Source organism: Esox lucius, chromosome 5, assembly GCF_011004845.1.
Source record: "Esox lucius isolate fEsoLuc1 chromosome 5, fEsoLuc1.pri, whole genome shotgun sequence".
NCBI classification, from domain to species: domain Eukaryota; kingdom Metazoa; phylum Chordata; class Actinopteri; order Esociformes; family Esocidae; genus Esox; species Esox lucius.
The window spans coordinates 13900674-13916235 of NC_047573.1; the positions used below are offsets into that span (position 1 = coordinate 13900674).

Genomic DNA, 15562 nt, shown 5'->3' on the forward strand with positions numbered 1-15562 from the left:
TAGCTTTTCTTGAAACTCAACAAATTCCTCTCTGTGATACGATTTACAATCAAAATCTTCAAACCTAGATACCAGTTGGTTATGTCGATTTATACGGTTGCACGGGAGCAAGTCAACAGCACGTCAGAATCAGAAGATACACTAACTACAGGAAGAGGTTGCTCAATGTCTTATTGTTACAGAGGGCTTTATATACTCTTGACCAAAAGGTTGATTTCTATGTCACAAAAGGTGTTAAAACTCAGGAGAACTGGCGCCAAATTCTAATGCCATCTTCCTTTGTTTTCTCCAACAATGAAACAAAGAAACCGGCACTCCCACATTTATTCAATTAGTTTCACCCAAAACTAAACTCTTGGTCTACTTCTCAACTATCTCTTGATATACAGGAGAACATTTACTGGTAACAGAATATCAATTACAGTACACTCAAGATAACACCCTTGATCATTTCATTCAATGTAGGCTAGGTTAGCACACATTCAATTATTACAGTTGATTATGATAATTCATTACCAGGATAACAAATAACTTTGATCATTATACAGAAATTGGGCAATACATGATGACAACAATCAAGGTATACAATGTTGAAATGACACACCCCTTGATTAGGCTTTTGTAAGAATAAAGGGGTATGAGACACCCCTGGGAATTTAACATTCTGGAACCCCTAAGACCCATTTGTTAAGCATCAAACATATCGCACCTGTTATAACACTTGTCCGGGGTGCTCACCAGTCGTTGTAAAACATCAAAATGGACACATCAATGTAATCATAAATTACAAAGTCACCTAACATGCATACGTCACTCCAGAAGTTCCACCCTAACACACGTCATACAGGAAGTCCATACGCCACACCAGAAGTCCCATCCTGCAAACTCGATATCCCGACCACCTGTCAAATCAATCTGGAAACCCCGCCCGTCTGACACAATAAACCCTACATTTACTACTTGTTTTATATACGCTAACTGATTTTATAAATCCTTTAAAAAGAAGGTAAGAATATGTATTTCAACATTTACAAAACAGATATTTCTCTCTATGTCACAACTGTAGTTACAAATTTAACCTCCCTGAACACCCAGATGTTCCCTGAAAATGTAAGGGGCTATTTTACCTTACAAAGGAAAACAGAGGTATTCACCGAAATACTATCCAGCTTAGCTTGGGCACCTTTAACCCAGGGTAAAGAGGCTCAGCAAATGTTTTCTGGAATGTATGCAGGTGTGTCAGTGTGTTAGAGGAGACGCTGTAGAAAGACAGAGTGCCGGCCGGCCAATCCAGATATACTCCTACTCTGTGTGAGAGAGATGGGATGGTTATGACTGTGCTCTTGTTGTTGTGCCAGGCAGTGTAGGAACATTTGTTGGAACACTCAAGACACCAGGACATGTCATTGAGGCCAAACACACAGTCATCCCCGTCCCCCTTCCTGCCAATACTTTTGTAAGCAACTCCTATAGAAGCTCCTAAGCCACTCCACTCTGCCTCCCAGTAGGACCGCCCAGACAGACCCTCTGCACACAGCACCTGAGGCGTTTTGTCAAACCTCTCAGGGTGATCGGCCACCTTTTCCCCTGATGTTGACATTTGCTTTCGTGACACCTTTCTGTTGCTCCGGCTGAATGAAAACTGTTTGTGTGCTGTGTTTGGGTCCAGTGTGAGCTCACAGGTATCTGGGAAGACAACAGAATATTCCAAACATTTTAATTCAAATGTTAATTGGGAATAATGACAGGTATCTACAATTTGAGTTCATAAATCGCTTGAGGCAATATTTGGACTATCTTTCTATGCACGAAACTCTCTCAGGTCAATCCTGAGAGACATTCTCTAACATCTCCATTGACAGTTCATGGGCTTAATACACACCCATTAGAAAAGGTAAACTTTAAAATCCACAAAAGACATTGATCAAATATAAAGTAAACGGCATGTACAACAATTGGTTGGGGTCAGCAAATATTGTGTTTTGGCTGTGACAGAATATTAGTGGGGGGGAGCAGTATAACAAGGCAATACTGCACTCATGCTAGCTTAACCCTGCTCTCCTTGAGTGGGATAGTTGTGTGTGTAGAACAATAGTCCAACAATTACTAGTGATTTAGGAACTTAGACAAAATGTAGATATTTGTCATTATTCCCCTTTAATGCTGTGAAATGCTTGTTGTATTTGTGATCCACTATCAGGAGTATTTAATACTTACATTTCTTTAGACCAGGTTTTAACCAGATCTCCCCTTTAGGTTCCACACTACAACACAACCAGAAAAGCTAACATTATGATTTAGATATTATAGATCTATGATATACTGTGTTATACATTTTACAGCATCCTTAGATAGACCACTGAGTATGATGCTTTACACTTGAGAAAAGTGAAATTTACATTATTTTCTGAAGTTTATTGCTTGTGTTCTTCAGTGCTTTGGAGAAAAGCTTTACTCCTATGTCTCCTGGGTGATTGTAGCTCAGATCTAGCTCTCTCAGGTGTGAGCGCTTAGACGACACCGCTAAATTCAGAGAAGTAAACCCATCCACTGTGACAAGACAGCCAGACAACCTGTAGATATTTACAAATCTGTTTATAATTACATCCGTGACCAAGAGAATTGTCTCAGTCCAAGCATAAAAATCTAAGTGTTATAGGAAAGTATCATACATATTAACCTAAGGTTTTCTGTTTCTATTTGCATATCCATGATGTTGTAGAAACGGTGCAAGTATTACACTGAAAACTACACTGACCTTAGGATCTCCAGTTTGCACTCTGGTTTTGCTAATCCAACAGAGAGCAGCTTCACTCCTGAATCCTTCAGGTCGTTGTCACTCAGGTCCAAGTTTGTTAGGTGTGACGAGTTTGAGCTGAGAACTGAGGCCAGCACTTCACAGCATCTCTCAGTGAGGTTGCATCGATTCAGCCTGAGAATGGAAGAACAAACAATAAGTAAAACAATGCATGAAGATAAATGACAGCACTGGTATGACAACAGAAGTAAACAAATTACCTCAGTATCTCCAGTTTACAGTGTATACTTGTCAATCCAGAAGATAGACGTTTTACTCCTGAATCCTCTAGGTTATTGATGTTGAGGTCCAACTCTTTCAGGAGAGAAGAGTTTGAGCTGAGGACTGAGACCAATGCTTCACAGCTACTATGTGAGAGGTTGCAATGAGTCAACCTAGACAGAAAGGAACATATACAGTGTTAAAACAGAACATCTGAAAACATGGAGTGCTGTATGTCTTGGGGCGGTGGGCATAATAGGCTGGTGAAACTCTTCCTGTGTATATTCTTGGCATCTACCAGGTTCTGGTATTCAATTTTTTTGTTTAGCTAAGCTTATAATATTGATTGAAGGTTTGTTTTCAATTGGCATACCAGGTTAAATGAAGGTGAAATACAAAAACAATATGCTATTATTTAATTACAACTACAGTAATGCACACATAGTAATGTAAGCTACGCTCAAATCTTCCCCGAAAACTTTTGGGGAGAAAACATGCTCAAAGTAAACCCCCATGCAATGGATTTGTGTGATAAAAATATAATGTTTTTGAAAGAGGGATGATCTATAAACAAAACAACATAAGTGTCTAATATGTAACCACTGGTTACTGATTCCTTCTGTGTTCCTGATCATTGTCCCTATTCACTGTCCCAATATCTTCCTTCTTCCCTCTTGTTGGCCATTATTTGGGATTCCGTTCCTTTTTGTAACGTTGTTCTTTTGATGTCGTTTTAATTGTTTTTAGTCAACGGTTCTCCCTGTATCTGTGTCCATTTCCTAACTACAATGTTATAGCTATAACCCAAATTAGTGATGGGAAATACAGGCTTTCAATGCACAGTGGTCATATCTGCTGATCAGAAATAAATACCACGTTTAAATCTTTTTATCAACGTGATCTTGGGAGAATACGTAATATATAATATGTAAATACGTGACACTTGATTTCATATGATATGTTACATTATGTTACATTATAATCTGCAACCAAAACATAATACATTACAAATTTGCTAAAAGGCGTCATATGTTATGAACGCTACTAAAACGTAATACGAATGCCACAAAATTATTCTAAACTTTTCAATTACCAGGCACTGTCTCAAACCAGCAAAAGCTCCAGAGACAAGCACACGACCCAATGCTCCAAATAAGGATATAGCATTTGGAGGGATGAGTAATGGGCCTTACCAAGGGCTCGTCAATATGTTATGAACACATTTTAAGGTTACAGTTAATGTTAAGTATCACAACACTGGGGTTAAAGTTAGGGGTTAAGGTTATAAAATGAAGACACTGGGGTTGAAGTTAGGGTTAAGGTTTGAGTTGTTAAAAAACTAAGATTACTCTGAGATTTGGTTAACATTAGGTATCACAGTATTGGGTTTAGGATTTGGGGTATGCCCATCCACCATGTGAGTGCAGTGGTAGCAAATTCAAATCCAACCTGAGGTGATTTTTCTTCACTTGGACATTACTTGACCTAACGTAATATATCTTACAAATTTGGCTGTCAAATGTTGATGTAAAATAGTTTATGTACACACCTGAGACCAGGCTGGTTTCTTAAGATGTCTATTCCCATAAAATCCGACAAGACTTTGTGGTGCCAAGGTAAGGTGTGCGCATTGCGAAGGTGTATTAGAATGCAATGTTCGTTTCCCACATTCTTCTTGCCTCCAGCTATCTTTTTTAAACTGTGCATCCATTCTAATGTTTAGGATTATAAAGACAACAGTGTCACTAGTTACACTAAATGAAACTAATTATTTGAACAACAATAAACGGTATTGTTTGAACTCAAAAAGTTTGCTAAACTTTGCCTCGCACCGTTGCATCGCCTGCTTCTGATTGAGTCCACGACACCACTGGCTGCGCCGTCAGTGGAGTGAATATTCGGACATATGTTTTGCCTAAAATATTAAATAAGGTGACTAGTAAAAGATCAGTGTTTGAAAGTCTCAGGCATCAAACAACCGTAGAAGACTCTTAAGACTCTTTGGAAAAAGCACATGATCAAACAAAGCTTTAGATATTATCAATCACATGGTATTGTTCCACCGATGCAACCTTTCACTTTGATCAGACTGGGATGAAATTCCAAAGCAAGCCTCGGAGCATTGGGGTTGTGCTTCCCACCATTGCCCCAGATGGCCGTTCAATGGCCGCCATAAGAAGTAGCAGAGGAGTGTAAGAGAAAATTTAATTTTGTCTTGAAAAAAAGTGAGAATTTTACTTGGGAGACGGGAGCACCCCTGAAAACTCATAACCTGTTCGGCCTTCAGAGGTGTGATTGAAGTTTATAATCAAGTTGTGAAAGGGAACCCTGAACCTTCGTAGTGGTAATTCCTGTGCTTCTAAACCATGCTCAAGGGGTAGAGTTGTTAAATACAGTGTTGCCACAATTATTATTGGCAGCTATAATCCTAATTTATTTGTTAATTTTATGAGAGGGGAGGGGGTGAATATTTGTTCAGTGCAAGAGGGATACATATATGTAAAAAAGTAACATATTTGGAAGTGTTTTTGTGACTTCTTTATGAAAAAAGTACATTTAAAATCTTTCCTAATTGACTTTATCGGACTGTATGAAGCATTTAGTCAGGGCACTCACACAGCTTTTTGGGAGGCCTTGACTACTGGCAGCAGCCGCAGAAGACCAACCTCCAACCTGGAGCTTTTTTGGATGATCTCTAACCTGTGGGACAGAACATGTTAACCTAAAAAAATATATAATTGTTTATGTTGACTACTTTTTGTTATAGCAGACTTTTACATGCATTGTTTCATGATTAAATTCTAAATAATTACAGATTTCTATACGTGACATGGTCAATGCTCCAAGTACGTACCGAGCACCTCTGTTCACTCTGAGTGTTGGGATATTTCTAAGAAGACCATCCTCTGATCTACAGTATTTTCTTAGGTCAAACTCCTCCAGCTCTTTACTTGAAGTCAGCAACACAAAAACCAGAGCTCGCCATTGTGCAGCTGACAGTTTGGTTTCTGAGAGACTTCCTGAGCTCAAAAACCTTTGGATATCCTCCACTAGGGAATGGTCATTCAGCTCAGTCAAACATATGAAAAGATTGACGCAACTTTCTGGAGAGGGATTTTTTCTGATTTTCTCTTTGATGTACTTTATTGTTTCTTCAATGTTATTTGAGCTGTTTCCAGTCTCGGTCAGAAAGCCTTGTAGGAGACCCTGATTGGACTCCAGTGAGAGGCCCAATAGGAAGCGTAGAAACAAGTCCAGATGTCCACTCTCACTATTCAAAGCCTTGTCCACTGCATCTTTATAGAAATTGTTTACACGGTTGTCTTTTTTCTGTTTGGACATTAGGTTCTCACCCAGTCTGAAGGACAGAAACACATACAGAGCTGCCAGAAATGCCTGAACGCTTGGATGTTTAAAGTTGAACACCTTCCCCTGGGACTGCTCACAATTGTCCACAAAAAGCGATGTGCACACACCTGAGTACAAATTGATCTCACTATCATTAATTCCACAGTTATTTAGATCTTCCTCAAAGAATATCTGATTGCCTTTATCCAGCTGTTGGAATGCCAGTTTACCCATGGACAGGATGCTCTCCTTTGTCCACAGAAGATCCACACAACTTTCTGCACCATCCTTCTTCTGAAATGCTAGGAACTGCCCATACATCTGAGTGATAGTCTTTGGCATCTCTCCACTCTCTGGTTCAACTCCAATTTTCTCCAGTACTGTGGCAGAAATCCAACAAAACTCTGGTATGTTGCACATCATGTAGAGGCCCCTGTATGACTTAATGTGTTCAATGACCCTTATGGCCAGGCTCTCATCATTAATTTTCTTCTTGAGAAACTCTTCCTTCTGAAGGTCATTGAATCCTTGTGCTTCCATCACATAGTCAATGTATTCAGGAGGGATGCGATTGGCTGCTGCAGGTCGAGAGGTTATCCAAATTTGAGCATAAGGAAGCAGATTCCCCTTGATGAGGTTTGTCAAAAGCACATCCACAGAGGTAGACTCTCTGACATCACAACAGGTCTCAATGCTCTGGAAGTCAAGAGGATGTTCAAAGTCATCAAGACCATCAAAGATGAACAAAACATTGACGTCATCATAATTAGACATCCCTGATTCTTTGGTTTCCTTAAAAAAGTGATTGATAAGTTCAATCAAACTGAGTTTTTTCTCCTTCAGTGAATTCAGATCCCGGAAAGTAATTGGAAAAAGGAACTGAAGATCCTGATTGGCTTTTCCTTCAGACCAATCAAGAATGAACTTCTGCACTGACACAGTTTTCCCAATACCAGCAACTCCCACTGTCATTAGAGTTCTGATATATCTGTCTGCTCCAGATGAGGTTTGAAAGATGTTACTGTAATTGAGGGGCATCTTTTGTTTCGCTGGTCTTCTAGATGTCTCAATCTGTCCAACATCAGGTTCATTACTAACATCATCACTTCCACCATCTGTGATGCAAGGCTCTGTGTAGACCATGTTAAGATTTTCATTTCCTTGTTTGACCAGATTGGATTTCAGTTCCTTTTGGAAGGTCTTAGATGGCTTTTCAACAGTTTCTAACAAATGGAGAATGCATATTAGATTAGATTGAATATTTTCCATGTCTACTAAACATTAACCAGAGTAATTATACTTTACAATATTTAGTGTATGTCAACATTAATCAGCATTGTTACTTGCTGTCACATCTGTGCATTACTTTTTCTTTTATGCTTGGATCTCATTCTGTCGTCTGATTTTCCTCCATTCAAGATTGAAGAACTGGCACATCCAAACAGCATCAGGAAGCTTGCTGCACATTGAAGAAACAAATTGAATTTCATCCACAAGGTTACAGTTTTTAAGACCGAAGTACACCACCACTGTTGTCCCTTATTAAAAAAAAATCTATACTTACATAATTTCGGTGAATTCGGCTGGGTTGCTTGATGACGGAGTGTGAACGTAGCTGTAAACGGAGAGAGAGAGATGATTAACAGTGTTCATTAAAAGTAGTTTTAAAGTCCAGGGGCCCTAAATTATCAATATTGCATAGAAACTGCAGTATCCTGTACTTAAGTACGAAATTGAGAATATGAGTAGAAAAAATCAAAACTACCCTACAACCGTTTTATGCACATATGAAGGAAATCTTAATTGATAAATACCACTTGTTCTCAGACTAGGTGCTCATGTACAACCATGATTATTCACATGTCAAAATGCCCCAAATTAACTATATTTGGTAAGAATTATTCATTTAAGAGTTAACACAACCATCTCTGAAACACTCCACCAATCAGGATTTTATGGTAGAGTGACAAAACAGTATAGATATTATAGCTGAAACATGTTGTCAAATGAGAAACCGGACCAATGACCTTACATTATGGTGGGAAATCTTGCACTGGTCTTTCATTGATTGTACAGTGCTAAACAGTTCAGATTCACAAATTCTTTGATTTGTATTCCCTGCCAGCTCAAACATTCAACTTGATAGTCAATTTGTTTAAAAAAAAAAGTTACATTTTAGCATGGAGCTAGACTATGTAATCTTTGGCTAACAGCTTTATAAATAGTTAGCTTTCACCACTACTTCTTCCATTCCAGTTGAGTATATTTTTCCAACTTATTCCTCTCTCCTCTGCGGTTCGATGCTGCAGCTTGTTAGATCTTTTATTGAACACTACGGTTTCAACATTTTGGGGTCACTCAGAAATGTCCTTGTTTTTGAAAGAAAATCAATTATGTCCATTAAAATAATATCAAATTGATCAGAAACACAGTGTAGACATGTTGTAAATAACTATTGTAGCTGAAAAAGGCTGATTACACTTATATATTTCACAACTGCTTATGCCTACAAAGTATAGAAAATGGCTATTATTCCCCACAAACTTTGCTTTTGTGATCAGGACAGTGATATCTTGAAATCTACATATTTCCAATGAGAAAACAGGTCTTTTCGTTCCCATAAAGTCATAATAAAAACAAATGAATCCAATTTAACCTGTATTTATACTAAAGTAATACAAAAATGACAACAAAAGGTTTTGAAGTGAGTAGTTTTTCGAGATTTACAATTATACTGTAAATCATTTTCACAAAACACCCCTCAAATGGAGTCTCCCATCATGTTCTTGTTATGCTGCAGCGTCGTTCAAAGTCCAGTATATCCTGGTGGAAGCACTTGCCTTGGTTCTCAGAGTACGCTCATGTTCTTGAATTTATCATGATGAGCATTAGGGATGCACCGATACCAGTATCTAGCCAGATATTGGGCTCATGTACTTGTACTCGTACTCAAAGAAATATGCCGATACCACGAACCGACACCATTAAGTGAAACTCGATGATTGTGTCGCCTCTGCCAGCAAAAGCATAGAATATAGAACTTCGATTGGTAGAGCGGGAAGACGGAGATGTCAGCATTTACACGGAAGAGTACAAGCTCTGCTCTGCTAAATTGTCAAGAAGGAAAAGAAAAACACTAATGAATTTAACACAAGCAATTTGATACAATATCGTTAGACACAACACAGCGCAGAGTTCAAGGAGTATGCTTACGCTAGCAGTTCAGAACCACAATAACAGCTAACTCCAATACTGGAGAAGCGAAATACTATTTCCAGAGACAGCCCGCGGGCAGAAATAAATGAAAGTGCAGAGTATGAAAAGATTCAATGAATCGCGCAGTTTACTATCGCACGAGCATCAGAGCAGAGCAACAACGTCCAGTCCTACACGTTCAGAATGTCAAACTATCTAGTGAGTTCAAATAAATGTAACTGGCTGTGTCTGTGCATGCACACGTTTGCGTTGAAAGTGGCAGTCTAATTGATATAAAGGTAGCCATCGTCAACCAAAGGTAAGAAGCTAACTGTCACAACTCGATAGCTACAATGGATTAGCTTTATGCAGGTAACAGTACTCTATTAATGCAGCAGTGGCAAAAGACCTTCGGTTTTCGTATTTTGCCTTCAAATTAAAGTCTGTGATGGGTTATGTGTATTGTTTATATTTTCAAAGAAAATACTATTTCGGGTGAAATATAAATTAAACAAATTACTGTTTAAATAATACATTATATAAGGTTAAGAATATTATAAGGTGGAGAACATTGAGAAATGATTAGAGCTTAAAGTAAGTTAACATAGAGAACCACAACATGTTTATAGGGGACAAAACCTAGTGCAGCTTTGAGTACTTGGTATCTGTACTCCTATCAGCAAAAAAGTGGAGAAAAAAAAGGGCATCCCAAATGAGCATCAAGGATTTGGACTTTGAGGGACATCCACCAGCCCATTGTGCTGTAGTTCTTCACCAGTCTCAACCAGCGCCATATACTTCTCAGTTTGTGATTGACCAGGAAGCCCCGAACCTCTGTGACAAAGCTGTTCCAACCTGCTTTCTCCTTACTAGTGAGTTTCTTGGGGAATTCATTGCACTCCAGGATCTTCTTTATTTGTGGTCTGATACAGACACTGGCTCTGACATTTGCCTCAGACAGCTTAAGGAAGAAGTCTTGAAGGTACTTGAAGGCTGCCAACTCCTTGTCCAGAGCCTTGACAAATTGTTTCATGAGGTCCAGTTTGATGTGCAGTGGTGGCATCAGCACCTTCCGGGGGTCCACCAGTGGCTCCCACATGACATTGTTCCTCTCCGCAGAGAACTCGGTCTGCTGTGGCCAGTCCCGCCTGTTGTATGACTGGCTTCAAGAAGCATGAGGAGTTTCTGTAGATTACCTCACAACTTGAATGCCAACGGTCTTCAGGGCTGTAATTGCTGTTAATGGAGGATTCTTGGACACAAGTTTAAAAGACACGATTATTATGTCAATTAAAAACCATTATTTCTAACCTTGTCATATTTCATATTCATTTTGCTATATTTCCTATTCAAACTAATTTAATTTATGTTTTCATGGAAAACAAGGACATTTCTAGTGAATTAGAAAATGAAGCTCATATCTAATCTCTAAAATTAGACAGGTAGTTTAAGTAGATTCAACAGATTCAAGGTCATAGAGTATCATAACTCATAGCCTACTAACTGGAGGAGTTTGGTTCATTATCTGTGGAAATCTGGCAAGAATTCTTCATGCATGCATTTCACAAATTCATAAACGCCATTATGCAATAGTATTCATATATCCAGGATGTGTAAAAGTGCGTGTTCATGGAAAACAAGGACATTTCTAAGTAACCCCAAACTTTTAAACTGTAGTGTAACAGAAAAACTTGATTTTAATATTTTTTAAACAGAAAAATATCAACACATTTGCCAGACAGAATTTGGAAGATTATCCATAATATAAGAAATAAATGTATATTTGTATTAATATTTTACAATCAAATGTGGGGTTCCTCCCCTAAGACCATTATGTGCGTGTCGCCACTGAGTACAAATGCAGAATAGTTTCTACTCAATACTGATCAGTGAGACCCAATGACTAGCCTTCTATTGTACAGGTGCTGGTCATATAATTAGAATATCATCAAAAAGTTTATTTCAGTAATTCCATTCAAAAAGTTAAACTTGTATATTATATTCATTCATTACACACAGACTGATATATTTCAAATGTTTATTTCTTTTAATTGTGATGATTATAACTGACTACTAATGAAAATCCCAAATTCAGTATCTCAGAAAATTTGAATATTACTTAAGACCAATACAAAAAAAATATTTTTAGAAATGTTGGCCAACTGAAAAGTATGAACATGAAAAGTATGAGCATGTACAGCACTCAATACTTAGTTAGGGCTCATTTTGCCTGAATTACTGCAGCAATGCGGCGGGGCATGGAGTCGATCGGTCTGTGGCACTGCTCAGGTGTTATGGGAGCCCAGGTTGCTCTGATAGTGGCCTTCAGCTCTTCTGCATTGTTGGGTCTGGCATATCGAATCTTCCTCTTCACAATACCCCATAGATTTTCTGTAGGGTTAAGGTCAGGCAAGTTTGCTGGCCAATTAAGAACAGGGATACCATAGTCCCTAAACCAGGTACTGGTAGCTTTGGTCCTGTTGGAAAACGCATCTCCATGAAGTTGGTCAGCAGCAGGAAGCATAAAGTGCTCTAAAACCTCCTGGTAGAAGGCTGCGTTGACCTTGAACCTCAGAAAACACAGTGGACCAACAACAGCAGATGACATGGCACCCCAAACCTTGAAGCACTGACTCCAGCTGAAGTCCACTCTTTGTGAATCTCCCCCACATTTTTTAATGGGTTTTGTTTCACTATCCTCTCCAGGGTGCGGTTATCCCTATTGCTTGTACACTTGTTTCTACCACATCTTTTCCTTCCCTTCACCTCTCTGTTAATGTGCTTGGACACAGAGCTCTGTGAACAGCCAGCCTCTTTAGCAATGACCTTTTGTGTCTTGCCCTCCTTGTGCAAGGTGTCAATGGTCGTCTTTTGGACAACTGTCAAGTCAGCAGTCTTCCCCATGATTTTGTTGCCTACAGAACTACACTGAGAGACCATTTAAAGGCCTTTGCAGGTGTTTTGAGTTAATAAGCTGATTAGAATGTGGCACCAGGTGTCTTCAATATTGAACCTTTTCACAATATTCAAATTTTCTGAGATACTGAATTTAGGGTTTTCATTAGTTGTCAGTTATAATCATCAAAATTAAAAGAAATAAACACTTGAAATATATAAGTATGTGTGGAATGAATGAATACATTATACAAGTTTCACTTTTTTAATGGAATTACTGAAATAAATCAACTTTTTGATGATATTCTAATTATATGACCAGCACCTGTATGTTCTTGAATCCTTGCCATTGATGAACATTCATTAATCCTTACGGGAGTTGTTACCTGTTTGGCTGTCTCCACGAAGCTTCTCAGCAAGATCATTCTGGTTCATCTTCCTCAGGATCTCTAGTGACATTTCCACAGCTCCCTCATGGCCATAGGTCTTCACCATCTTATCTACAGTATCCTGCCTATCAGCTTTTTCCAGTTGACTCTTTCGGATATGAGGAAAGTTTTCCAGCACACCTTCTGACAAGTGCCACTTGAATCTCTTCAGCTCGTCTTCAACCAGCTCCTCCAGGGTTTCTAGAAGCAGCTTCTTAATGGTTGGAGCCATTGTGGTTTACTGAACACAAGGAATATTCACACAAATGATTTTGAATATAGTAGAATGCAAGAGCTATGTTGTTAAACTCTGGACATTAGAAAGAATGCCAGAAAGGAACAAAAAAATATCATAAAACATTTCTTTGATTTCACATGCCTTTATTTTTCACTTCTCCTGTGCATGCACCCAGACCATTTCCTTTTTTATTTTCTTCATTATAGATATAATTGACTGTCACAATTTCTTACCGCAAAAAAATATTAACTTTTTTCTAAGCATGTTCTAAAATTGTCATGGTTGTGGAGGCACAGAGACAGAGCTGTAGTAATCCATGTTTTAATGGAAGAAAAGAAAACCCAAAACAAAGCCGTTTTGATAAATGACAGAGCACAGCATGCACAAACAATACTCCACACCCAGTGTGGATAAGGACTAAACTTAAATAGGATTCCCAATTAGAGGCAACGATGAACACCTGCCTCCAATTGGGGAAAGAAAAAACAACAACTGCAGAGATGCCTAGAGGCATCTCTTTCTTTCAGGTCCTGACTGTGGCCCCCAGCTTAGCGCATAGATCGCTAGGGGCATAGCCAGGACATGCCAAAAATGCTCCTAAACACACCAAATTAATGAACAGGATAATTCAAATGTATACTTATGACATAGCAGCAGAGGGGAGTAGCGCAGGGTCTTTATCCAGAAAACGATTCTGCTGTAATATGAGTTGGTTTGGAGTTTGGGATCATTTTATACCGCTCTTGGACAGAGACTAATTCATTTGAGGGGCAATACTATTTCCCTGTAACAAAACATTAAAAAAACATTTGGGGGATCCCCTAGAAGTACTATTTCTAGCTGCCACAAGGGTGAGGTGATTAGCAAATACACACAGATACTTTATGTCTGGTCTAAAATTGTTTAATAACCTTTATACTTTTATGGGAGTAAATTTGTATTGATTAACCAAATGGAAAACTACACAAGGCTGTATTTCCACCAACTACAGCAATCCAGTGAGGTCAATCTTTTTTACTGTCAGACATACTATTCTTATATTTTATTATTTTTAAATGGTATAAAAGAGGTCTCTTCAGGTATCCTGAAGGTCAGGACCTCAAAGTCATAGCCAGTGGTGTAGTGGTGCCCAGAGAAGTGGGTATACTATATTTTGTCATTTTTCCCAAATGGCTTGTTCAACAATGGAAATGAGCCCTGTGTGACAGATTATATGAGAAACCATGGCATGGATTCTGAATGCCCTAAAATTATGAATTGGCATTTGGTCTTCTAGTCAAAGCCAGCCAAAGCGGAACTGCATTGACCTGGGAATTTTCTTCACACTGACCTTTTTAGCATGGTTAAAGCCACGATGGTGAATGCAAATCCAGGCCAACTCATGTATACTCGGCTTGGTTTAGGGTTAACTTAGTATGTAAACCACCAGTGTGTTTTTACAGCAGGTTCTGGGTTCCTATCATACCTATCTTCAAACTACAGAGCCAAAATTAACTAAGTCATTCAACACAGTTGCTGGTAGTCATAAACTTTGCTGAAATGTACAACAATAACAAATAAGACCCAGTAGTGTAAAAACGGGTTCAATGACAGCATTGCATAGGACAGATTAATAAGCGGCAGTCTATCCAAGGGACAATCATTTAAAATAATTCATATTCAGCATCACTTGATCAAGGGAAATACAATATAATTTTTATCATACATATTTGCATACACTATATGATCAAAAGTATGTGGACACCTCTACTGAATAATGAGTTCAGGTGTTTCAGCCAGCTGCCCGCATTTTACAATTGAACTAACTACCATTTCCGAAACTCAAACATTGTCAACACTAAATTTAGCTAAAAAACGTTAGGTAGCTATCTTAGCCAGTTAATATGGGGATTGGCTGCCAAACCGCACCGTTGACAAATTGATTTAAAGCTAAAACATGTAACGTACTGATATACTTTGTATTACTTTGTAGGTTATTTCGGCGCTTTTGAGCTTGCATATTTTCTTTTACTCATGTCTACCGTCATCTTGCAAAATGTAATGATTAGCCATTTTTAAACACGCTCGTTCCAGCGGTGTAATGCACGTAAGATACTCAAAGGCCATTGTTGCCAGATTCAGAGATTTTGAGACTATTTACAGGAGCTGGTCATAAAATTAGAATATCATCTAAAAGTTGATTTATTTCAGTAATTCCATTCAAAAAGTGAAATTTGTATATTATATTCATTCATTACACACAGACTGATATATTTCAAATGTTTATTTCTTTTAATTGTGATCAGTACTGACAACTAATGAAAATCCCAAATTCAGTATCTCCGAATATTTGAATATTACTTAAGACCAATACAATTTTATTTTTATTTTTATTTTGACCTACTGAAAAGTATGAACATGAAAAGTATGAGCATGTACAGCACTCAATACTTAGTTGGG

The 15562-nt window shown here is 38.3% G+C and overlaps 1 protein-coding gene across 1 annotated transcript; it reads right to left on the reverse strand.

The window, feature by feature from the left end:
* Positions 1 to 2206: 2206 nt before the first annotated feature.
* Positions 2207 to 13117, reverse strand: LOC105026580 (NACHT, LRR and PYD domains-containing protein 3-like). The gene is made up of 9 exons (XM_034292392.1): positions 12844 to 13117; positions 7932 to 7982; positions 7734 to 7826; positions 5874 to 7590; positions 5636 to 5719; positions 3019 to 3192; positions 2759 to 2932; positions 2400 to 2573; positions 2207 to 2264 (listed from the first exon to the last, which is right to left on the reverse strand). Exons 1-9 carry the CDS (start codon positions 13115 to 13117, stop codon positions 2207 to 2209), a joined length of 2799 nt encoding a protein of 932 aa, XP_034148283.1.
* Positions 13118 to 15562: the final 2445 nt, after the last annotated feature.

Coding starts and splice junctions, on each gene's coding strand:
- LOC105026580 (XM_034292392.1), bottom strand. CDS start 13,117: ATGGCTCCAACCATTAAGAAGCTGCTTCTAGAAACCCTGGAGGAGCTG. Junction 7,983..12,843: donor TCGTGGAGACAGCCAAACAG/GTAACAACTCCC, acceptor CTCCGTTTACAG/CTACGTTCACACTCCGTCAT. Junction 2,574..2,758: donor TGCAAACTGGAGATCCTAAG/GTCAGTGTAGTT, acceptor AAATATCTACAG/GTTGTCTGGCTGTCTTGTCA.